The 25943-nt window shown below is 40.7% G+C and overlaps 2 protein-coding genes and 1 long non-coding RNA gene across 5 annotated transcripts in view; 2 read left to right on the top strand and 1 right to left on the bottom strand.

Moving 5' to 3' along the window:
- Nucleotides 1–12567, bottom strand: part of tes (testis derived transcript (3 LIM domains)) — a 15629-nt gene extending 3062 nt beyond the window's left edge. The window contains exons 1-6 of the mRNA XM_034879335.1: nt 12343–12567; nt 7531–7616; nt 4703–5177; nt 3036–3641; nt 878–1093; nt 612–770 (exon numbers count right to left, since the gene is read on the bottom strand). Of these exons, the coding sequence (XP_034735226.1) occupies nt 612–770; nt 878–1093; nt 3036–3641; nt 4703–5177; nt 7531–7616; nt 12343–12369 (1569 nt within the window). The 5' untranslated portion in view covers nt 12370–12567. The remainder of the gene's footprint in view (nt 1–611; nt 771–877; nt 1094–3035; nt 3642–4702; nt 5178–7530; nt 7617–12342) is intronic.
- A 3757-nt stretch (nt 12568–16324) lies between these two features.
- cpa5 (carboxypeptidase A5) lies at nt 16325–21199 on the top strand. Its single transcript, XM_034878904.1, has 11 exons — nt 16325–16514; nt 17130–17211; nt 17400–17534; nt 17715–17819; nt 18758–18859; nt 19228–19329; nt 19435–19545; nt 19643–19733; nt 20157–20356; nt 20564–20648; nt 20842–21199. Exons 1-11 carry the CDS (start codon nt 16450–16452, stop codon nt 21027–21029), a joined length of 1266 nt encoding a protein of 421 aa, XP_034734795.1. The 5' UTR covers nt 16325–16449; the 3' UTR covers nt 21030–21199.
- A 2155-nt stretch (nt 21200–23354) lies between these two features.
- On the top strand, nt 23355–25755 carry LOC117948935. Of its 3 annotated transcripts, none has more exons than XR_004657596.1 (3): nt 23355–23480; nt 25138–25341; nt 25726–25755. It is a non-coding gene; the product is annotated as an uncharacterized LOC117948935 (long non-coding RNA). The 3 variants fall into 3 exon arrangements; XR_004657598.1 differs by lacking the exon at nt 23355–23480 and adding an exon at nt 23488–23507; XR_004657597.1 differs by lacking the exon at nt 23355–23480 and adding an exon at nt 23606–23624.
- Nucleotides 25756–25943: the final 188 nt, after the last annotated feature.

Below are 25943 nucleotides of genomic sequence, written 5' to 3' on the forward strand. Positions count from 1 at the left end.
GTGTGACAAACATGCAAAGGAACAGGAAATGAGGAAGGGGGCAAACACTTTTTCACACCACTGTATATCCTAAACTATCCTGTCTGTTTCCAAGACAAACCTACACACATTTCTTGTAGGTCAGAACAAGAATTTCTAGGGTTTGACTCTCATTAGTTCTGATATATCTGAATGTTAAAACATGGACATAGGTAGGTACTGGAAAAGCAAAAGAACAAAATCATGTATGTGTATATGCATGTGTGCTTGTTAGTAGGTTAATATGCATGTATGTGTAGATATAGTATGTATATTTACTGTATATGTATAAATAGAAAATAATTAAATTGTAACTAAAGTAGAACTCCTTTTTTGAATAATTCATAATTCAATGAAAGATGTTTTTTTAGTTTTTGTTGTTTCCTTTCTTGAAATGTACATGTTCTTATTTATCTTTTACTTTTTTAATATGTTAAAAATAAAGTTAATTAAACAAAAAAACTCAAACTAAGAAGGCATGCACTAAGAGATCTGAATTGAGATTTGGATAACAGCTTCCAACTAATACTAATATACCACTACTTTCAACTATTTCAACAAACAGAAACTCTGAGAAAGAGAGTGTGTCTTACCACCGCGTAGCTCTTCATGTAGCACGGCTGGCAGACAGGCTTGTCATTCTCCATGACATAGGTCTCTCCGGCAAGGATGCAGTCACAGTCAAAACAGCAGAAGTGCTTCAGATGCCAGTTCTGGCCCTCAGCCTGAGTGTACTCATTACTGAAGATAAGCTGTGGACAGACACACATTGAAATGTAGATGGGATAATGCTACCGTAACTGATGCAGCTAGTGCTAACAAGTTTTTAAATAAATGAAATGATCATATCCTTTCTCACCTCATCACAGCCTCCGCAGCGCGGCTTCTCGCTGTCTCCATAATGGCGTCCACAGTACAGCTTCCCTTTCTTCCAGAAGTAGATCATGTCCACCAGTAGCTCGTTGCAGGTACAACACACAAAGCATGCCGGATGCCACATTTTGTCGTAGCCGGCCCGCTCAGCATAGACAGCCGGCTCGCCCACACGCATCGGGTGCTGGCAGTGATTGCATGACTTGGAAAGAGAGAAAAAAAGAAAAGATTGTGAGTATATCATAACTTCCTAAAGTACAAGTTAATGCAGGGGTTCCCACAGAAAGGTTGTTAGGCCCGCTGGCAAGTGTCCCAGAGTGATGGCAGCATTAATACAGAGCCACATAGTTTCTGTTACAACAGAATCATGGACGGAATCGCAAAATTGAGAATTTAAATTAAAAAGAAATTAGGTAAATTAGGCCCGGTGGGCCACCCGACTTGCAAAACAATGGGGGAAACCGTGTCTCCAGGTGGTTGTTTTGTTTTGGAAGCAGTGAAGGTTTTGAATTCTTTGTTTTAGCAAAAGTGTGTTCCGTTATTTGGCTAATTCTAATGGTTGCATGTAATAGAGTCTGAACTGTGATGTTTGTAAATGTAAAACAATACTGTCAGAACAGTCAGTGGCATCTTGTCCCCAAAAGATATCTTACATCCCCTTGAATACTAACAAAGAATTATTATGTACTTCCAGTAGGTTTATACACAAAGGCCAATATCCTTCTCTTTGAATCCATTTCTAAGTCAAAAAGGCCTCCTTTAATCTGAAAAAAAAGACTATTTTTTAACGGAGCATTTGAACTTGGATCACTGTACTCCCTGAATGGTAGAATGACACATTGTTCTGCTGAAATGGTTTGGTATTCTCCTTTAGAACACAGAAGCACACTGTGACCTGACCCTGGTGGAATTAATCAAGAGGAGATGACTGCTGGTAGAGTTAAGGTGACAGTAGACATAAGTAAATACAAAGTTATTTGGACACTCCCTGCCAGGAGAGAAGAGTGTGTTCTTGACACTGTGCAGTCAAGCATACCGTGTGAGGAATCAGGAGGGAGGACAAAGCTCAGAGAGTGAGAACGAGAATATAAGAACAACATGGGAACATGAAAAAGAATTTGTAATTTGAAGAGAAAGAAGACTGAAACGGAAAACATTAACATCAAATCACAGATTTTGAACAGGCTTCACATTAGGACTGCCCCTTCTTAGTCCAATATCGGTAATTTTGGTCTTAGTCGACTAAGATTTCTTTAGGTGATTAGACGTTTTTGAATGCTTTTTCATGCTGAAATGCTCATTTCCAAAAGAGTTATGAGCACATATCTGTTAAGCACAAGATTTAAAGTGGTGCGTTTGCATGATTCAGTTTTACAGCTCTGCCAGATAAATCAAATAATTTAGTCTTAAAAAAGTGTTAGTTGACTAAGAAATTCTGAAGTCGAGGACAGCCCAACTGCATATATTGATGAATTAATAGCCATCATCCTGAATGAAGAAGGCTGAGTCAGCGTTGGTCTCATGGCTCCATCTAGTGCTGGAATTATTCTTATTAAATTGTAGCTACAAAATACAATTGCTGTACTGTGTAATATAAAATACTGTATAAATAGTGTGTACTGTATGTATAAAATACTATATAGCACACCCCTGGAATGAGGTGTTGGTAAAGGAGGAATGTTATTTTTTCCCTTTCTTTGGTCGTAACATTTCTAAAACCATTTGTGAAAGACCCTTTGGTTTACTAACTGCACTGAACTAGCTATTGGTGCATTGAAACTGAAGTGGAATAGGCACACAGACAGTATGCCATGAAGCCAACAACTTAGTATTATTGCTTATTGACTTTCACTGGAATCATATTAAGATGATACACAAATAACTATCAGTTAAATGATTCTGAACAAGCTGTAATGTGTGTGTGTGTGTGTGTGTGTGTGTGTGTGTGTGTGTGTGTGAGTGTGTGTGTGTGTGTGTGTGTGCCTGTGTTTCAACAATGAAACAGTTCATTGTTTTTTTTTGTCATATATTTCTACGTATATCCGTATCAGGAATTAACCTAGTTAATAAGGTGATAATAGTTTCAACCAATTAGTCTGGCCTGTATGCCAACACAGTGTAGATGTAGAGGAAGGGGAACTTACAAAGGCCCGCTGTGGTAGTCCTGGTTGCTGAGCTCCAGGGAGGCCGATGGCTCCAGCGGTGGCAGCAGTGCCCATGGCTCCTCCAGCTGGCCCAGAGCCAGCCAGCCCAGTCCCAGGCCCTGAAAGTGGTCCCGTACCACCAGCTCCAGCTCCTCCAGCCCCTGCTCCAGGTCCAAAGCCAGCCCTAGTCCCATTACCACCACCAGCACCAGCCATAGGCCCAACACCCGGGCCTGCAGCCCCTGGCCTAGAACCAGCACCACTACCAGCTCCAACCCCAGTAGCTCCAACTCCTGGTCCAAACCCTGCCCCCCCAGCACCATGTCCCCCTCCAGCCCCAAGACCAGTTCCTCCCTGCCCTCCTGCCTGAACCAGAGACATTTCTTCAGGCAGCACAACATCTCCGACCCCCAGGGCGTCATCTTTGTACTTGCGGACAAACTGCTGCATTAGCTTGACCTCGGCGGGGCTCAGCTCGTGGCACTTGGACGGGTCCTGGTCGTGCTCGGGCAGCTGCCGGGCCATCTGCTGCCTACGGTAAGCAGCTCCCTCTGTCCCGGCCACCGGACGTCTCTCTGGCGGGAGCAGCTCGATGTAACGCGCCGCCTGGAAGTCACAGGGAAAATAAGAAGAAACCGTTTAACTCAGGGATAAGAGACAGATTGTCTGAAGGACAGAGACAAAAATTGTGTACAGCGAGCAGTTAAGGACCAATCAGTAAGGAGAAATTCTTGAAAACAACTTTTGAAACAGAGGCGTGTGGTGAGAAAGACAAGCAAAACAGGGATCCTGCAGATGCAGTACTAGACTAAACAGATACAGGACTTTCTATCAGAGTTTTAAAGTTCAGATGGTAGGGACATGAGGGAAATGCTGTTGACTTAAAAAATCCCCTTGTTAATCATCATTCATTGTTATTATTTGAAAAAAATGACTGCTGAACATTTGGATGTTATTGGGACCTCTTGTCAACAAAAATTGAGTTAATAGTTCCTCTATTATACATTACTTTATTTAACTTTAATAAAAGTATCATGACAATTGACTCTGTTTAAGGATAACTCAAAGACACCGAATGGCTGGTTTTTATTAGGCTTTGGCAAAATGCCAGAGCTTTCCTGCGATCACAGTGTGTCTGGCCTACAAAAATAAACAAATGGCAATGAATAATTGATAACAAAGCCTTTAAATCAAACATACACCCACATGGTATCGCTTGAAAGGTTACAGCAGAGAACTGCCTCATGCTCTCTAGGACAAAGGCAGACACAGGCTACCGGGCTGATGATACTTTTACTTAGGGAACATTTTCAATGCAGGGCATTACATAGTATGTTATACAGTGTGGTATTTGTACTTTTACTTAATTAAAAGGATCTGAATATTTCTTCCACCACTGTTCTTTTGATTAGTCTATGCAGGTAATATCAACTTTAAAGCTTATTTTGTTGGAGCCATTTCTAATTATTTTTTAAGATGATTTAGTAGGACAACTTAGACATAAAAGAGCCGAGAGAGGGGGAATGACATGCAGCAGAAGGCCACAGGTAGGAACCGAACCCATGGCCACTGCGTACAGGACTGAGACACTGTATATGGGTGCTTGCTCTCCCACGTGAGCTACCCAGGTGCCATTTAAAGCCATTTTAGCACTAGTTTGAACTCACCAGATACTTATTAGCTACTGGTGGTGCCCACTCATAGGTGATGGACGTCATTGGCACATCTTTGGGGACGGGCACCAAAATGGCTGATGAGGCGCTGACAGTAACAGGCACTTTGTTAGCCTTGACAGGTGTGACGCTGGCTGGTACGGGCTGAGGATGAGGCTGAGGCTGAGGCTGGGTGCTGCTGTTGGCTGAACCTGCAGTGGCTCCGGCAGGCTGCACAGGACCAGCTGTGGCAGAGGGGAGCACCACAGTGGAAGAGGCACTCGGCGGTACGACGTAAGCAGTGGCAGAGCTGGGCAGAGTGATGGTCACCATGTTGCCTTGGTAGCTGGGGATGCCGTCCGTCTTCAGCTTGGCAATGAGCCCGGTGTACTTGGTGTCCTCGAACAGCTTGCCTACCTTCTTGTTCTCCTCCGAGTTCATTTGCACGTTGTGCTCTGTGAGGCCACATTTGCAGTTTCTGCAGATTTTTCTGCAGAAGAGAAGAAGAGGAAAACACTTTTTTTTTTTTTAGATTCACAAATAGGTTCAAAGCGTTTTAGTGTGAGATCAATTCTGTAGTAGTACAGAACATTGTCTAAGGCTTTTCCATGTGAAATCCTTAAAGTGATTTATATAATGTATTGATGCTTAATTCTGTGTGGAACAATGTCTAGTCTTCTAATTGCATACACATTATAGCCTCTAATCTTATATGCTCTCTTCATTGGGTTTTGTTTTGTTTCTTTTGTAGTTGTAGTTTTTCTTACCAAAAATCAAAATCTAATTAAACTTTGCTACAGTTATACACCAATATAACAAGCCCAGTGTTAAATTCATATTGAAATAGCTCCACTTCTCACATGCCTCAACACAGCTTGCTTCATATTGGCAGAGTAACTATGACATTATTTGTGAGTACTAGACACGCTTCAGCACGTCCAGGCCCACAGGTGTCTAAACAACAGGATGACCTAATAATAAGAAAAGTTATGTATACACATATATTTTGTTAAATACATACATTGTAATTCCCTATTATTTTAAATATTTATAAATTATCTATCAGAATTAGTCACACAAACTTAACTGCATCCTTAAGGTCCAACAAAATTGTTACATGCATTTCTTTCCTCATAAAATGTCTGAATTATTTGCCTCCATGTTTACAATCTTGCATTCTTCTTCTTCCCTTTCTTCATGGCGCATGGCAGCATATGTTGGCATGTTACCGCCACCGGATGATCTGTACGCATGTGCATCCTCAAGGGCCGGTTAAATGTTGATACCGCAACTTTGATAACGGTTCCTCAGCAAGAACCTGAATGGAGCCGAAACTGCACTGGGGACCTTTAATGGTAATTAAAAATGGTAACAAAAATATGAATTTATAGCGTTGTTTTTAAATTTTTTGGGGGGAGTTGAGAAAGCCTTAAACTAGGATTGTTGTAGGCCACTGTCTGACTGTAACATTCCTGGCTGAATTAAAAACAACACGCAGACCCGTGGAGGGCCTTTGTGCTGGTCCTGCGGTGGGCATCAGGGCACCTGTTGCGGTCTTCACGAAAACTAGCCAAGTGTGGCTAATTGCCCAGACAGAACCGCATTTCATGAACCACTGGTCTTAATAAATGCACAAGTTGTGACAGAGAACCCTGGGCAGTCGGACTGTCTGAACACGACCCCACGTTTTTGGTCTACCATATATATAAAACATTGTATTTTTATCCATGGTGTCTCCACTGTAAGTTGTGTGATCATCTTTGTGAAGGTAGGGCAGTTCTCACCCTCTAATGACAGTTACTTTGTTAAATTAGGACCAGAAGCCCCCCATGAAGGCCCCCCCCACACACACTCTCAGCCCTAATCAGGCATAAAGTCATCTTGTGTGGACTCGTTTTGCTAACAATGAGCCGATGGGACTTGGGACTCTGTTTAAAGACAAACATGAAAAGCGTCTGTGCTCAGGAACAGCATGTTCCCATAGTGTCATCGCTACTGCTGCTATCGGAGTATTGTTAATTAAGCTAAGAGGAGCAAAGAGGACCAGTCTGGCCAATGACTGGAAGTTTTATTTGCTCTTCTATAGCTCCAGGAAGAATGGGCTGAAGCATGCTTTTCTTTAATGTCCTGTATTAATTTAATTTAACATAATAATATACTAACATACTTGGCAGCTGCCCCATGAAACATGTTTTTACTGTGGTCCACCATGCAGCTCCACCTGAGGGCTCATTGTTTAGCTCAACAGGCCCCTTTAAACCATAGATGCTGCTCATTTACTTTCTGCTCATTAACCCAAATGTCTCTAGTGTAGACCAGGGGGTGATGCACAGACTGTATTTAAAGCCTAAACATCTTGATCGCCCTCTGGTGGATGGATGCAGTGTAGGTTACAAACCTTGCCCCCTCCATGTTAGCAGATGGGACATGGCCCAAATATAAAAACGTACACGTGAAACACATTTTTTGCAAATATGGTTTCTGTTATTTTAGGAAGCTCTTTTAACACTGATGTTTGTCCAAGTGTTCATTTCACCGATACATTTTTGTTTTTATTACTTATTTGATGCTATAAAAACGAAGTGAAACATCATGATTGACAGCTGTGAGCGCCACTGCTGGATCAGTAATGCGCAGACTGGCTCCAAGAGGGCAGTGCACGTATCCGGGATATTTTGGTATCACTTCTGTACAGTGAGAGGAAGTGGAGATGCCCCATCCACCTTTATATACAGTCTGTGGTCTAGACACAGGGAGCCAAACGACAGAGAATGGATTTGACACGGTCAAACTTGTTTCTATGACGGTTCTACGCTGCTTGACAGAAGCTGTGCAGTACAAACCTCCAGAAATGCAGTTCAAAGCCTTCACACTTGTTCTTGCATTTCAAACAGGCCGCTCCAGCCCCAAACTCGTGCCCGAGGGTCATCTGTAAACAGAACACAAGAGGGAGATTACGAGTGCTATCAGTTATGTTTTGACCGTTTCCCCTCCCAAACGGAAATGCTGAGCTTCCTTTAGGGCAGGGCAAGTAGTTGGGACATAAAATCCCAAATTTTAAGAGGCCTCTTTTCCTCTTATATAAATAACAAACTTAAATAACAAGCTGTTTTCCCAGACTCATTGAAAATACATTATTGATGCTCAACATTGGAAATAAATGACATCTGGAAAGGACAACAAAACATTAGCAACACACATTTGGTTGGTTCAGAAAAAATAATTTGGTGGAAAAAACGTATTCAAAGTCATTGTAAGCCTTCTTATTGGAGTTCGGATGATTTGTGATCCAAGCAAATTGGTTTTGTTTTTGCCCTTGGAAATATTTCAGCAGCATTCCTCTTCAATAGCCAAAAGTGGAATCAGGAGTTCTATCTTTCCCCCTTTACTGGCTGGTTGCTCTGCTGCTCTTCTCTCCTCAACACATGCATCCTTTTCCCTGGCTTTAGTGTCAAGCAACGCTCATGCCATTACTCAAGCCATTACCCCTGTTTATGACCATATATGGTCAACTATTCAATGCTGTTGAAAGCTTTGTGGAATCCCAGCAGGCACCCCTTTTGTCAGAGAGACATTTTTCACACAAAAGACACTCACTACTATGGAATAAGGAATGCAGACAGTGACTCGTGGTTTCAACAGCAAAGCCATGTTGCCAATATTTAAGCTTCCATTACACCTTCAAGAACAGTGAGACTTTGTTCCCCTGGGAGCCATTGAGGAGTTTACCAGAATGATTTGTTATGGTAATTTACTTTTGCAAGAAGCATATATATATTATTTTAGGTGATACATGTTTAGCTCATTTTATTTAAGTCATACAGAGAAATCAAAGTAAGTCAAGACTAAATCTGACTTTAAACCAATCACCTACTTTAATCCTGAGCAATCTGTTTAATTCTTAGTTCTTACCTATATCTCTTTAATATAACAAGATCACAATCTTGAGCAGACATTCCATGCCATCTTTCAGTGCTAAATAGTTTTGGATTCAAGCTGCAACAATCCCATTCCAGTCGTCCATACCAAAAAGTACTGCAGTTAGATACCTTGATTCTTCTCCGAGTGCTGTGACCTACATCCTTGGTTGTTAAGTAGGTCATCTGGCCTTTTCGGAGAATCTAATGTGTTTATTTAAAGGCACTTTGGATGAGAGCATCCGCTAAATACCTTCAATATAAAAGTAAATGTTGGGAGTTAAAGCTAACCGAGTTAAGTGTATTCGCTACTTGCAGAAGTCTAGTGGAGTATTTCCATTACATGGTACCTGCTCCACTCGCCTTAACTCTACTCAACTTTTGGGGTTTTCCATTATGAAAGAAGTACCTGGTACCTGCTAACAGGTACTTTTTTTTAGTATCACCTCCGTTGAGGTTCCAAGCGCGTGGAAGCAATACCAAAAGGTGACGTGAAAACCTGCAGACTACTGATTGGTCAGGCAGAACCGTCACTCACCACTGCGTCATCATTGCTAGCGACAGACGGGGGTGTCCTGAACGAATCTGGCATTTTTAGATAGTTTAGCCAACGGTATTTTTGTGTTTTACATACTACATGTTGATCAGTTACTTTGTATTATGACTAAGCCTGTATGAGTGATAACACACTACAAAAAAGGTGGTTCAGACACAGATCATACAGTTCAGATCTGGTGAGTCATGTTCATGAGTCATTTTGTTGCAGACGGCCAGGGCTGCAGACCAGTGGCAGCTGGAATAAAGACAGTAGTCACTGGCTGGGGAGCCATTTCCATCTCTACAGGCCACCTGCTCTCAGACCACCACATCTTGTTTGCAACATCGATAAAAAGCCAAAACAAACATCTTTAAATTAATTTGTCAACGATTGTCTTGTATCTACAGTATTTCCTTACTAATGCAGTGCAGCAAAAAATCCCTGCAGTTTCATTTCTTTACCCTGAACCGAAAGTCCTGCAGTCTGTTAGAAAGTTCAACAGAGAAATAGAAAACGTATTTAAGCAAACATAAGATTAGGTCATTTTTCCCTGTTGTGAAGTTTTCCTATAAATTCCTTGCCCATGGCAACTTTAACAACAGTTTAGGTGTTTAGACGAGAACATGACTCACCAGAAACAACTTCCATTTAACAGAATTACAGTGTTGATGATTGCCGAGCCTGTACACAGTATGCCGATTATCACAACCTACAGTATTACCTCAGCCTTCTTTTGTGGAAGACGGCAGGAGCTTAAGAGAGAGTAATTAACCTAAACGCACAGGTTGCAGTTATACTTTGACGGTAATAACAGCAGACTCTCGCTGACTGAGGCGCTCCCAGCGACCTGCAGCTCCAGAAGCCGGAAACCCCTGCAGCCGCTGAAGTCTTACCCCTCCAGGGATTATAAGCACATGTCAGACTGGGTCTGTCTGGGTCATCCAGCTGCTCAGACCCACTTTCCAGTTGCAGCTCACTGCGTCAACTGTATCAGAGTTTGCCTCCTTGTTTTTCACGTCTGGTGCCCCCCTAGCCCTAAGGAATTATTTTGAAACTTATTTTAAAACTACAGTTACAGTAGTTTTAAACTACTTGGTTGGAAACATAGACATAGTCACATTTTCAAATATACAGTTAGCATTTGCACTGACTTAATGTAGGGCCCTTTGGAATCTGTATTATAGCTTTTTTTAATCCTCCATTTCTCAATTCCTTCCATAATTATGTTATCACAGAAACTATCAGGCTCTACATTAATGCGGCCATCAGACTGTGACCGGCCCCAGCTGGGCCCCCACCGGGCTAAAGATCTTTTCTGGGGGAAACCCTGCAGTCTACAGGAGTTTCCTGTGCTTAAATGGGCTTGACTTTTTTTTTTTTTAACGTTACTAACGGACCTCACTGACCAGCAACTAGCAAATAGATCTGCAAACCCATTTAAAAAATGGCAATAGTCGCATGAATACATGTTGGCTCTATTACAGGCTGGTGGATTCCTTCATGTTGGCAAACAAAACTCTATTGGGTGATCCTGCTCCAGTCGAAATGTCTAACTGCCTAAAAAAAGAATCAAATAAGACCTTGCAGAAAGACACAATGGCTGGGGAGTCTTGGAATAGTACACATTGTGGGTAGAAAACTATAAATTATACTTACATGCCACACATGTAGTAAAGGCATCATTATGTGCTTCACACAATTTGAATTGGATAGTTTGTTTCTGGATTTAAAGGAATATGCCACAGTTTGTTGAAATAGGGCTTATCACGGTCTCCCCTAGCTGTAGATAGGTGGGCCAGCGCATTTTTGTCTCAGTGCATGCATTGTTTTAGGTTGGCAGCTAGTTAGCTTAGCATAGTGAATGGAATCCTATGTTTCCGGTTAGCATGTTGTGAGTGAAAGTGCTTTATGTGAATTATGCTGTAAACATGCTGCAGCTTCCCTGCTACCCACATCACACTAACAGTTTTACCTGTGCTGCCCTTTGCACGGCGGCCAGCTATCTGCAGGTCTGTTCAAGGCATCCCACAGAGAAGACATGAATCATGTGTGTTAACAACATGCTTTGATAAAAAAACATCTGCAGATGACTACTAAAAGGAATGCTGACTTTGTTAAAGTACTAATTTGCAGTTTTACTATTTACAAACATTTCAGCTAATGATTGTATGTTTTGGATTGGCTTTCGGTATACAATTTTACAGAGAGAATTTAAAAACAAGTAACATGTTACAGTCTTTATCCATGGGGGCATAGGTAGACTAAGGAGAAGTCATCAAATGGATGCAAGACATCCAAAGCATGCAACATATGCCCTGTAATGATGGACATCTAAAATCCACTATGATCTTAAATGAATGAACATTCAATAGACAAACTCGGTAGCCTAGTCTAAATATAATCCCTTTGTGAAAAGTGCAACCCACTTTAAGAGAACCACAGTAACATTTGAAGTCACATTGCAGACTACACGCCCTTTCCTACGCATTTACATGACCAAATTCCATTAAAAGAAATCCTTTATTTAAGATCCCCTTGCTTAAAAGATCATGTAGGCTATATTATGGCATACATGACTTCATATCGTAGAAGAACTACTGAGGGGAGTTAATTCGGCAACGGTATAATTCAAACGGCAATTCTTACTCTTTGATAAATCACCTGGTTTGCATTATACTGTCAGGATGATTTTGTCGTCAGTCGAGCAACGCCATTAATACCGTAACATAGATATTGTAAAAACTAGAAGGTTTTCGAACACAATATCCATGCCGAACTTTGCAATTGGTTCTTTTGTGTTTAAGAAATCGTTTCTAAAATTTTAAAAAGCTTGTGAGTTTTGTTGTTATGGAGGGTAACACTATGTAGACAAAATCTCAAACGGAGTTTTGTCGTTGCGTTTTTCAAAAAAGAAGGGTACAAGATTAGTTTTGTAACCCAGTCAACAGTGCTTGTTGCTATCAACTAGCTATTGTTGATAGGTTTGCTCGTATTATTTAGATAAGTTATTTTCAGTTTTATCAATGAGAACGCAAAAAAAAACATGACATTGAAAACGTATGAAATAAAAGCCCAAAAACAAACGTGAAAGTCTGTCTGTGACACTGTAACTTCACTCGCCACCTGCCCCGTGTTCGGCACACCTTTTCAGGGCGTTCCCCGGTCAGTCGAGATACCGAGTACGCTGGGGGGAAGCTTACCTTCTTTACTTCCTTCTCTATATCCATTTTTGTGTGTCGGCACGGAGATACTTTGGTCCAGACGAAGCGAACAGATATTCGGCTACTAAAACAACTGTCAAACCCCAAAACTGACAGAAAACAGACCAGAGAAATAACACAAGTGCTCGGTTCACTCTTGGTTTATTTCTCCGGAGGTCCTGCTGCTTCGCATTGCTGTCAAGTTAAACAGAGTCCACAAAATAGTTTCCGGTCACAGCTTTCAAAATAAAACCCTTGTTCGCAAGGTGTACACACTGTAACATGTAAAGTCGATGTAAGAAATGATGAAAAAGCGCATAGCCTATGCCTTGATCACCGAGCATCTCTTGTCTCTCTCCACTATCAATATATCAGCATGTAAAGTCCCAACATTTTCTTAAAAAGAAATGAAAATAGAACGTGTAAGTTCTTTAACTTTGTTTAACCTTTGTGAAACAAAAGTAAAATGTACAAGGGAGAGAAAGATTGAGACATGTGTAGACCCGTTAAATGATAAGTAAAATGTACATTTATGGAATAAGTCAATGCCAAAATGGTACATTTCTTTTATAACAACAAATCAAACACGGCTATAGGTAGCCTAGGTGTCCATATAATTGAATGATTTTTAATCCTTTCCAAATGTAAATTTAATTTGACAAGAATCACACTACTGCAGACCGTGGTTACATTCCAAGAATGATGTTTGTTGAAGCAGAAGAACAGTTGAACTCGTCATTCACCCCCCCCCCCCCCCCCCCCTCTTATTTTGAAGATTTAGTTTCCTCAGTTTCGTAAACAACTTTACGTCAGTTCATAAGCTTGACGCAGCATTCACTGTGGAGGTCCCGTTTAGGTCCCGTCTCTGGTCCCGTTCACTTTTCATTGATTTTCAAAGGGTGACTTCCGCAATGATAGATATTCTTATTGACCAATAGGAAGAGAGGAAGTGGGCACTCGAACGCAGGATGACCAATCAGAGAGCAACAGAGGCCTGTTCTCGTCATAACAAAGGAAATATACAATTTTGAAAGATTCAACATGTTTTAGTATTATTCAAGATTTTCAGTTTTTCTTTACCAAAACGTTTTAACTTTGTATTGTTATTATCATGACGTTTTTGAAAGGCATGTTGTAAAAAAAAGAAGATAAATGTCAATAAATGTGGTGAAATGTGTTACAAGGCCACAACAACAACACACAAATTTAATTTTTGAATGCAGTGGTATACATTGGAATTAGCCTGGGACGCGCACAAAGTGACAAAAAGCACACACAACAGCTGTTAAACAGCCATGTTGCCTCATTGACAGGAAACAATGTGGTTAGCAACTTCCTCTGTAAACTGCAGCTGGCCTTTTCTTTAAAGGAAGCAACACTGTCACACGATGACAGGTCAGATGGTGTTATCTGTCAAGAGGCCGGGTTTGATGAGTGTGCATGCTGTTCATTCAGAAACACTGTGCTTCACTGTGGTGTCTGATCTAGGCTGTTTGGTATGAACATCTGCAATGCAGAATTCCCTTAAATGTTTCAGCACCTATAAACTCTCAGCCAGCTGTTTTCCCCCGTCGCCAGAGATGTCGTCATTTCTTCTTCATCATCCAAAAAGGAATAGAACCTCATCTGTAATGAATCTGTACGATGCCACGCATCTTCACACCCTTTAAGAACAATAGATATGATGCCTAAAAATAAAACCCACCTTATCAGCTGGAACCACAGTAGTGCGGCTGCAACCGTATGTGTGAACTGACTGCAGACACTGTGGATTTTCCACTTTTGACCATCAGCATGTGCAGTAAGGAAGTCTTTTCCACAAGTTAAAAACTTAGTAAAGTGAGATTAATGTGCTGTGGTTTGTTGCCATTTCTTTAAACCAATCCCAATTGTCATGGGTGGCACTTAGCTCCACACAGAACTGCTGTTAAAAGAGTTGTTTGAAAGAAAACTCAGATTGGACCGATCTGGTATTGCTAGCGGTCTCATTTTACCCTGCAGAGATCTGAGGAGAGGTTAACCATAGTCCTCACAAATCCACCAGAGTTTAAAATTCAAACGAAAAGAAACCAGAAGGAAACGGGCATCCGGCGGAATTTCCTGAGGCACCGGAGCTATCCCGGAAGTGGAACGTCAAGGATGTAGATTAACAAAGCTACAGGCGTTTACATCATGTCTCCTTTTATTTTGAGATAACAGATGAATAAAACATTCCATTGGGGGATTTTGGAGAACACTGGCCTTGTGTTTTGAGGCTTGTCGTGAGGATTTTTCCAATAACTCACAAAGTGAACAACAGTAAAATTAGTAAAGACAAGTTGACAACGTGCATTTTTATTATTTTGCTCTGCACCCTGGCCTGCGCAATTTAGTAGAAGTAAGTGTCTCTATGCCCCGGCTGCATTGAGGCATTCTCTTTAAGAGATCTTTTTTTACCTTGCGCCATGAACCTAATGAATAAACTGCACTAACATGCACCTTTGTAAATAGAAATAACAGTTTAACTTTGTTTGAATTGTCTGCATGTGTGTGTTGAGGTGTTGTTTTAATCTGTAATCTGATCTAATGTAACATGAGGTTTGTTGTATCTGTTGGGCGGGACTGAATATTTTTATAATGCTAATAGTGATCATTTTGATAACTAGTTGTTCATAAAACACCCTGGCACCCATAGTGTTTATCTATGTTGGCAGTGCTTATACTGTGCATTCCTCTGGTAAATAATACGTCCATGTTCAAATCTGAACTGCATCCCAACAACAACAGAAACACAATCTTAACACTGCCAAATTATCATCAAATTCTCTATCATTTTTGTTATAGTTAAAATGCGCAAAAGTTTTGGACTGCAGCTTTAAATCATAACTGGGGCATATTTACCACCATTGTTCATCTGAATGAATTACTTAACCTCAGCATGTATGTTATCCTCCTTATGTGTAAATGTGTATTTTACTTTTTGAATATTTTTTCGTATGTTGTCTGCATCTTTTTGCATGTTTTAGCACATCTTTTTGCATGTTTTAGCACATTTTTTCTGTTTTTGTCTTCTATACTCAAACTGGACTGTATCACCTTTCTTGTTTGTTTTAAATATAACAAAAAAATTTGATCACAAAAAAAACCTCAGCAGAAACATCATTCAGCCAAAACCAGCAAAAAATAGAAGACGTTCTATTGGAAACAAAAATACATCACAGCTTTTATGTGCATCTCTTAACTACTAAATAGTCCTTGCCCTCCTACACAACACATAGTTATTTATTGCATGTTTTTGCAGAAATTATTGCATAAAAATAAAGAAGTTGTATAGTCTCAAAACGCTGTTTCACTGTGACGAAAAGTCCACTGAATGTCTAATGGATTGTGATGCTGATTCATTCACCGATGCCTTAACCAAACAGGAAGGAGCTCAAGAACACTTCAGCAGGACGCATGGACATAGACGGGGACACGCTTCATAGCAAGTCTCTGAGGAACCCTCCAGCAGGTGGACTCTGTCTCCATTTCTGTCTCTTTACTTCTCCTCCTCCTATCAGCTGCAACACAAACCTGCAGACTCTGGAACAGCGGAGAGAATTCACAATTGTGATTAATGTCAGAATTAGTGAATAATGTCAGAGATAATTTACTTCACTATCTACTTCACTACTACTGGCTTTAATTAAGTACTTGCTCAGGTGTGTGATCCGTACCCTGTAATGAGACTAAAGAAGGTATCCACATGAGGAAATAATGAGAGCCCGAGCGCGGAAAGCGGCAAAGGCCTTGTTGAAACTGAACGAATCATTATTTTTTTTCATCGCACTGCCCCTGGCACGTTCGTGCATGGGCCCTGGTTAGGGAACATTCTAGATCCTACAGACAGAAGTAAACCAAACCCAACAGACCTTGAACAACCTCTCCTTTTATTTGTAAACTTAACACAACTTCGGTCATGCCATAAAAATGCATGGTGCAACTTTTGGTCTGCTATCTCCAGGCTGGCGTGGGAAAGGGACCAGCCGCTGACACAACAGCTCCAGGTTGTGGTTTGGACAGGTGACCTGGCACACTCAGCCATAAAAGCCAGTGTTCAGGCCTGCCAGGTTCACACTGTTGGTCAGGATGAGGGGGCTGATCGCAATCACTGCGCTGTTTGTGGCCGTTCTCGGCAAGGAGACGTTTGAGGGGTAAGTGGGTCTGCCAGAGCCTCTCAGTGCTGTGTAGGAGGTCAGTGATCCATATGCAGAATGTGTATGCAGAAACGTAAAATATTTATAAATCTTTATGTAGCACCTATGATGACATCCAGTTTATTCCTGCCAATATACACTGGTTCCAATACCTAATTGACTCCGCTTTGACGACAAACGCAAAGGCCTTTTAACATTTCTAAATGCCTTTACAAGGCCAGCACAGGAGACATGGGGCAAGCTTGATGCGTTTTTGAGTGTCAACATTGAGAAATCTTACTTCACCTCATTTAGGCCAACTTCTCTCTTGATTGGGGATCTTGATCCCTGTGTAGTGCCAGTTTTAACACTTGTTAAACTAAAGATAACGAGTTGATGCCTGCCAATATACACCTGGTCCGATACCTAAGTAAGAACTCCATTTTCACAATAAATGCAATGGCTTTTATTTTTTCGAAGGATGTTTGTGAGGCAGTCCAGTACACAATGGGCCTGGCTGTTGCACATTTTGAGTGTCAGCCTTGCGAAATCTTACTTCAACTCATGTGTGCCAACTTCTCTTTCCGTTTGGGATTTTGAGTTGAGTCAAACGGTGTGGTTCTCTTTTTGCAGGCATCAGGTGCTTCGCATTGTAGCAAAGGATGAAACCCAGCTGGCTCTTATCAAGAATCTGGAGGACATGGTCCAGTTTGAGGTCATTTATCATCTACTCACCATACATTTAAATAAAATCTAATATAAAAATGGAAAGTAAAATATGAAAGAGCTAAGCTTCCATATGTGACTTTTCTTTATCATCTTTACTGTATCCTTGTTTTATGTGATCAATCTGTTTGGATTTAGGACTTGGTTCCTAAATGAAAATGTATGATTTTCTTTCAGCTGGACGTCTGGAGGGGAGTGACTGATGTGTCCACTCCTGTGGATATCAGAGTTCCCTTCCACAGCCTGCAGTCCGTCAAAATTCACCTGGAGAGTCAGGACATTGAGTACTCCATCATGATCGAAGACCTTCAGGTACAAGACCTACCAACAGCTTGGACTCTCAAGTCCAAGGCTTGGGAACAGGAACAAACTGAATCTACTGCACTTGGCATTGGTTTTTTCAGAAGTTTGAAGCAGTTTCTGGGCCAAAGCTTAATGTAAAAAAATGTGTTGACCTCTGATTCAAATATGGACAATCTCATTGTCCCGCAGGTGATGCTTGATGAGGAGCAGCAGGAGATGGAGTCTGCTGCTCGTATCGCTGAGCCCAGAAACACGGACAGCTTCGACTTCTCCAGGTACCACACCATCAGCGAGGTTAGTACACACACTCACTGTTTTCTTGCAAAAGCATTAGTACCACAGACTACTTTTATTAAATAGTTTTTAACAAATCCTTGTATATCATTCATCAAAATAAAAAGTAATCAGGATGGTATTTGTAGTATAAGATAATAATAACAGTTACTACAATAGCTGGTCGGATTTTAACAATTACAATCATACTCTATCAATGTTTTTATTATGTTTAACAGTTGAAAAAAATGAAGAGGCCACATTAGGGACCAGCAAAGTTACTTTGTTTATTTTTAAGTCATGTTTGGCAACATCCCTGCAAGTAATTTCACATAAACATTTTTAATGTAATGTAACAGTAATTAGTACACTCAGGACATTTTGGGAACAAGTGCAATCAAAATTCTATCCACCCATCCATCCTTCCATTTTCTGCCTCTTACTTGGGTCGTGGTTGCGAAGGCAGCAGGCTATGCAAGGTAGTCCAGAGGTCCCTCTCCTCAGCAAGTTTTCCTTCTGGGAAATCCTGAAGCAATCCCATGCCTGATGAGGTGTATGGTCTCTCCAGTGTGTTCTAGGTATGTAGCCAGGGGTCTCCTAGCAGTTGAACTTGCTTGGAAAAAATTATTCCAACCAGCCCAAAACATACCGAAGGTCCTGGTCTGTTGAAGCCAACAGAAACACATCATCTGCAAAGAATAGAGAATTCCCCAAACTGGACAGGACAAAAGCTAGCTGAGCCGGAAATCCTCTAAAAACCTTCCTGCCGAAAATACAGACACAGCTTTCACTCCAGTTATGTAAAAAACAGAAGGACAGATCAAATTTTGAATCACTTGACTTCCAACCCAAAATACAGCACTTCATAAACTGATTTAAACTCACTTAAAACCAACAGTGCTGTGCAGAATTATGTCATAACCCGAACCCTAAAGACCAAAATATTTTCTGTGATTTAGATCTACAGTTTCCAGGACATGCTGGTGGCTGAGAATCCCAACATGGTCAGCAAGATTGTGATTGGTCAGAGCTACGAGGGTCGCCCCCTGAATGTGCTCAAGGTAAATAAAACAGGCTGGAGTTCAGCAAATTAAGTCTGACAAAGGGAATTAAAAATGGCTCATGTTCTTAAGAAATGAATGACCACAAATGAAACACACTATTGTACTTCATACGTGCTCCAAGCGATGTCACACGTTTTTTAGGCTACAACATCTTTGTCACATACAGCAAACATCTCCCCTCAAGAAGTGTCGTCTCCCAACATCGCTTAGAGCACCTTTAAGAAAATGAAGAGATTACTTCATGATGGACTTCATGCAATGTGAAATAACCTTCTATGGTCATAAAAATATTAGGAAACAAAGAATTTAAAGTATGTCTACTCATTATTCTATTAATCTTTGTTTGACTGCTCCTTTACTTTCAGTTCAGCACCGGTGGATCCAACCGTCCCGCCATCTGGATCGACACTGGAATCCATTCCAGAGAGTGGGTCACGCAGGCCAGTGGCACCTGGTTTGCCAAAAAGGTGCTTTAATAACTGTCACATTGTGTTTTCTCTCCACTGTCTCTGTAGCTTCTAACTACTAACCATCTGTAGTACATGTTGTGTTCTTCACAATTCTGTGGATAGATTGTGACTGATTATGGACGTGACCCCGCCATCACCGCCATCCTCAACAAGATGGACATCTTCCTGGAGATGGTGACCAACCCCGATGGCTACTACTTCACTCACAACAATGTGAGCCTCTTACTGACTGATTTTATAATTTTCTGCCACAATATGAAACTCTAATAAAGAAGTGACAAAGCATGATGAGCTACTCTGATGTTTCCAGAACCGTATGTGGCGCAAGACCAGGAAGCCCAACTCTGGCTCTAGCTGTGTGGGAGTCGATCCCAACAGGAACTGGGATGCTGCTTTTGGAGGTAACGACTTGCACTTGAAATGTACCAAGGTACCACCATGTCATCCTCAAAATGTAATGTACCGTGAGCTGGTTTCGTGCTCAATACAACCATCTGATGGTGCCAAATCACCTATCTACACAGTGGCTTTGAACAGGATGGGATACAGGATGGACTTCATCCCAGAGAGCCTTGGCCAAAATGGAGGCAGAGTTATACAAATTTGCCACAAAACGCTCTACAATATGCAGACAACACAGTTCAAATTACATTGAATTAATTAAACAAATGTTTTGATTGTCCAGTGAAACTACAGTCACTATTCAACATGTTTTGTTACTTTGCACAGTATGGAGACTAACTAGATTAGTATTAGTAAGGAACCAGGTTGTCTAGAGCCATTTTCTTGCACTTTCTCTGACTTTTTGAGTCATCCCTGTGTAGCACCTGGTGCCAGCAACAACCCCTGCTCAGAGACCTACCATGGACCCAGAGCCCACTCTGAGTCTGAGGTCAAGTCCATTGTGGACTTTGTGAAGTCCCACGGTAACTTGAAGGCCTTTGTCTCCATCCATTCCTACTCCCAGATGCTCTTGTACCCCTACGGCTACACCGAGACTCCGTGCAAGGACCAGGCCGAGCTGGTGAGAATCACACTCCTTGCCTTTCATGAATTCCTTACCCAAAACCTTTTTTTAGTTTTCAAACTGGTAAAACTGGTTGTAGATATTTTCTTGGGCTCATCAGTTTGTTGTTGTTTTACCGGTGATGCTAGAAATGTAAGAATTTGCCCAATACAATGTGAGAAACTATATACGTTCTTATGTGATCATGGTAATCTCTTCCCACAGCACAGTCTGGCTAAGAAGGCTATCACTGACCTGGCCTCCCTGTACGGTACTAGCTACAGATACGGCAGCATCATCAACACCATATGTAAGTCATACTGGTTTGAACTGTGACATAAACCACACCCATTGGAAACCAATGGCAGTTCAGATGAGAAAAAGAAATCAGGTGTTCACAATCGCTACCATAGCAGACAAACTACTTGATGCCTGACACTTGAAAGCCTGTGTTGAACGTAAAAAATAAAAAATACATTAAGCAATACCTGTTTCAATTTTAGACCAAGCTAGTGGTAACACCATAGACTGGACCTACGACCAGGGCATCAAGTACTCCTACACCTTTGAGCTGAGGGACACCGGTCGTTATGGCTTCATCCTGCCAGCCAATCAGATCATCCCCACCGCCACGGAGACTTGGCTGGCTCTGATGGCGATCATGGATCACACCGCCAAGAACACCTACTAATGTCTCTGTCTGTGTGTGTACAAGTGAAAGTCTCTGTGGAGAGGACATTGTTGGCAAATGTAATAAAATGTCATCTTTAAGACTAATACCACGTCGTCATTAGCATACCTGATTACTCTTTGGATATGGTCAAAACCACAAACAGGAAAATAAATGAGCATACTGGAAAACTGCAGTTTGTATTTCTTTATTATTTCAAAGGTTTTTTAAATTGGGTGCATGTCAGAGATGTTTAGTTCAAACATGGGTGGGGACACACCACAGCCGGGGGTCTGAGGGTCCTTGCCCAGAAAAGTTTGGGAATCTAACACTTAAATTCCTGCATTCACATATGTTTCACTGAGAAAAAGAAAAAGGAATAGAACCATGCCCTACAAAGTTTAGATGGTACGGTCAACTCTAGGGTGTCGGAAATCGTTGGGAAACATTCAAAGGTAAGAAGGATATACAGTATACATGCTTTGAGCCCGCTGAATAGTTATTTTTAGCTCTTTTAGAGTTGACTTTCAAAACATTTTGAGGAGGACAAATCTACCTCTTCTAAATATTGGGGGGGAGGGGGGCGGATATCCTGCATTCCCTAAATTTACGTCAACTGTAATACAATATAACGTATTATGCACGTGATTGTGTCCCATGCTTATAGTATGCACGTCTGCATTTCACAGAGCTGTCTAGATTATTTTCACATCCTTTAAAATTTTCATTAAGAATCCTCTTTGATTAATCTTTATCTGATTTTTAGAGACATTTTGATCCATATATTAATAATTACATCTACATCAGCACCTACGTAATTTTGGGCAGCACCCAAGCTAGATGAATGGGACTAAAAGACTATTCTCAGGTATAATGATTGCAGTTGATCCCTAGTGGACTTCTTTAGCAAGTTCAGTCTTTAACCCTTATGTTTTCCTCGGGTCAAATTGACCCATTTTTGATGTATCAATGTTCTTTTTAATAACCCTTCGTCTCAGTGAGCCCTGGCCAAAATGGAGGCAGAGTTACATAAATTTGCCACAAAATGCTCTACAACAGTCAGACAACACAGTTCAAATTACATTTTATTAATTAGACAAATGTTTTGTTGCTTTGCACAGTATGGAGACTAACTAGAGTAGTATTAGTGAGGAACTAAGTGTTCAGATGTTGTCTAGAGCCATTTTCTTGCACTTTCTCTGACTTTTTGAGTCATCCCTGTGTAGCACCTGGTGCCAGCAACAACCCCTGCTCCGAGACCTACCATGGACCCAGAGCCCACTCTGAGTCTGAGGTCAAGTCCATTGTGGACTTTGTGAAGTCCCACGGTAACTTGAAGGCCTTTGTCTCCATCCATTCCTACTCCCAGATGCTCTTGTACCCCTACGGCTACACCGAGACTCAGTGCAAGGACCAGGCCGAGCTGGTGAGAATCACACTCCTTGCCTTTTGTGATTTCTTTACCCAAACTTTTTTTTTTTTTTTCAAACTGGTAAAACTGGTTGTAGATATTTTCTATGACTTTATGTGATTTATGACTGATTCCACACAGCGCTCCGTGGCAAGTACAAATCTCTACTTTCATTTATTTTGGGGCCTCTAATTCAATTTTATAGCATTTCAAAAACAAATTGAAGTGGTTTTGAAATAGTATTTAAGAAAAGTTAACATATCAAGTCAGTAATTATCAATCAACATACATTACTTTAATTTTAGTCTAAATAATTCCTAATTTCTGCTTTTCTAACTCAAACATTAGGTATAATTTCCTGTAAATGAGCTTTATTGACCATAAATTAAAAAAAAACCTGTAAAACCAAAGTTAATAATTTGACTTTGAAAAAAAGCGTCTAAAGTGTTGAAAAAAAGGGATCAAAACATGAGAAAAAGATAAAAACATTGATTAAGCATTGGTTAAGCTTTTTGAGTGTGTTTTTTGAGTGTGTTTTATTTATTAACTTCTCTATGTTTTCCACCATTTTAGACACAGACATGGTAATAATAATGTACAAAAATGATGTGACGTTGCAAATATTTTATTGACGTCACTGTTTTGAGGGAGGAACCCCTCAAACCCCCCGCCAAATGTAAGCAGCTAATTCTTTCTTCTATTTTGGGCTTGTTCCAAGGAAACAGTATTTTTTTGTTTTTTTCACCAGATGTGGTCAGCATAGCATAAGAGGTGGTCACAGTTTTCATCTGGAACCCTATTGAATTAGAGCAGGGCATTTCTAAAGTATTTTGAAAAAGTTAATGAAGACACATTTCCCCACATGTACAGTATAAGGAAGTTATATGTTGTCAAAATGCTGTTTCACTGTGACGAAAACAGACTTCAGACACGCCGGTGTTAGATGCATTTAGCGGATTCCTTCAGCGATGCCTAAACCAAGCAGCTAGGAGCTCAGTGACCTGCTTAAGAAGACTTCAGCAGGACACATGGATGTAGACGGACACACTCTTTGCTTTATTGTAAGTCTCTGAGAAACCTTCCAGCAGGTGTTTTCCACACCGGACTCTGTCTCCATTTCTGTCTCTTTACTTTTCCCCCTCTTATCAGCTGGGTTGCACAACCCAAACCTGCAGATTCTGGAACAGTAGACAGAAGTTAAATTAGTTAATAATCTCAGGGATCTTTTACTGTACCATCATGTAAACTGTCTTTAAATTAGCATGCTCAGGTCATTTTGATTTGAGGGTGATTCAAATTATTGTACTTGTTCATTCCAGCAACAAAAACTAGTTCACCTAAAAAGTAATAGTGGACCTCTGGCAGTGAAGGGCCCTGCCACCTGACAAAGTAGAGCAAAGATTCAAACATTAAAAAATCATGGCCGTTCTCCAACCATGCAATTTGCTGTGTATTATTTACTCCTGATACATTGTAGGGGCATCTGAGTCAGAAAAGGACATAATCACTGTTTTTGCTAACCTTGTACGCAGTTCTGTCAGAGTGTCTTCCAGACTGTGGAACCAGTGGCAAACATGTCTGTGTATTAGACACAGAACATTGTGGAAGGCTTTGTATTTTGTATTCTTGTGTTTGTGGATGTTCTTATTGTGATATGGAACCCACCTGGGTCTGAAATAAAGTTTAAGTTTATACCTAGCAGTTACAAAAACACCAAACTAAAACTAATGTAAAACAAATAATGTATATTAAACTGAAACTAAACCTTTTGGAAAAACTGAATGTAATCCAAAAGTAAAATAAAATATAAGCTAATTGAAAAAGTCCAAAAGATGATAACCTTGGCCCCAACACAGAGGAAGCTGAAAAACACAGCGGACGGCCACAGCTTCCCGTTGAGCTGCAAACGGCACAGACGGAGACTCAGTGTTTCTACACATTAGGCGTTGTTAGTATTTTCTTATGAACGGGTTATTCACACAATAGCAATATGGAAAAGTAACAAGGACACAGTGACCAGATGTGATCGTGAAGGTCGGATGGAATGAAACATACCAAGTATCATTAGAATCACATTGAGTATGATGATAGTAAAAGCTTTTTAATTCTGACAACAAAAGGAAACACATTTATGAAATAGAGATTTCTATAAAACAATGATTTAAAGCAAAAATTACCGCCAGCAGAATGTGTTTTTCAATGGTCTCCTACAATGTGTGATAAAAAACTTATGAAATAAATCTTACATGTCAACTTGTGAAGCAAAAATGACTTAATAAAGGGATAACGCATTAAGTAAAAAATAATAGCCAACTACTATATTAGCCACCTACATTATTTACATAAAATATACAAAACGTTCTTTGGTTCCACATTTTTAAATGTGAGGTTTTGCTGTTTGTCTCTGTTTTATATCATCATAAACTGAGTATATTTTAAGTTGTGTTAGCAACGTGCTCTATGAACTGGGACATCTTGACAGGTGTTATTTGTCAAGAGAGCAACTAACACATTAAAGGATTAAACAACTCATCCTAAAATAATTAAAGTTAATAAGGAACCATACTCTAACCTACAGACAGAACTAAAACCAAACCCAACAGACCTTAAACAAGCTTACCTTATTATTATTAATGTTATTATTATTTTTTTTAACTTAACACAACTTTGGATAAGTCTAAAACACGCATGGTGCAACTTTTGGTCTGCTATCTCCAGGCTGGCGTGGGAAAGGGACCAGCCACTGACACAACACCTCCATCACCTTAAGCAAGGTTGTGGTTTTGAACACGTGACCTGGCACACTCAGCCATAAAAGCCAGTGTTCAGCCCTGCCAGGTTCACACTGTTGGTCAGGATGAGGGGGCTGATAGCAATCACCGCGCTGTTTGTGGCCGTTCTCGGCAAGGAGACGTTTGAGGGGTAAGTGGGTCTGCCAGAGCTTCTCACTGCTGTGTAGGGTGTCAGTGATTGATGTGCAGTATGTGTATGCAGAAATGTAAAAAATATGTGAATCCTTTTGTAGTGCCTATAATAACACTTTCTTTAAAAAAAACTAAAGGCATCCAGTTGATGCCTGCCAATATACATCTGGTTCAATACCTAAGTAATAACTCCATTTTCACAATGAATGCAACAGCAATTTGTTCCAAGGGCTTTTGTGAGGCAGTCCAGGACACAATGGGCCTGGCTGTTACACATGTTGCATGTCAGCCTTGGGAAATCTTACTTCAACTCATGTGTGCCAACTTCTCTTTCCGTTTGGGATGTTGAGTTGAGTCAAACGGTGTGGTTCTCTTTTTGCAGGCATCAGGTGCTTCGCATTGTAGCAAAGGATGAAACCCAGCTGGCTCTTATCAAGAATCTGGAGGACATGGTCCAGTTTGAGGTCATTTATCATCTACTCACCATACATTTAAATAAAATCTAATATGAAAATGGAAAGTAAAAAATGAAAGAGCTATCCTTCCAAATGTGACTTTTCTTTATCATCTTTACTGTATCCTTGTTTTATGTGATCAATC

This window comes from Etheostoma cragini, chromosome 8 (genome assembly GCF_013103735.1).
Source record: "Etheostoma cragini isolate CJK2018 chromosome 8, CSU_Ecrag_1.0, whole genome shotgun sequence".
In the NCBI taxonomy this organism is placed as follows: domain Eukaryota; kingdom Metazoa; phylum Chordata; class Actinopteri; order Perciformes; family Percidae; genus Etheostoma; species Etheostoma cragini.

Bases quoted from the DNA above. Each gene is read 5' to 3' on its own strand.
- cpa5 (XM_034878904.1), top strand. From the start codon at position 16,450: ATGAGGGGGCTGATCGCAATCACTGCGCTGTTTGTGGCCGTTCTCGGC. The intron at 17,212-17,399 runs GTCATTTATCAT...ATTTTCTTTCAG, and splicing joins AGGACATGGTCCAGTTTGAG to CTGGACGTCTGGAGGGGAGT. The intron at 19,546-19,642 runs GTGAGCCTCTTA...TGATGTTTCCAG, and splicing joins ACTACTTCACTCACAACAAT to AACCGTATGTGGCGCAAGAC.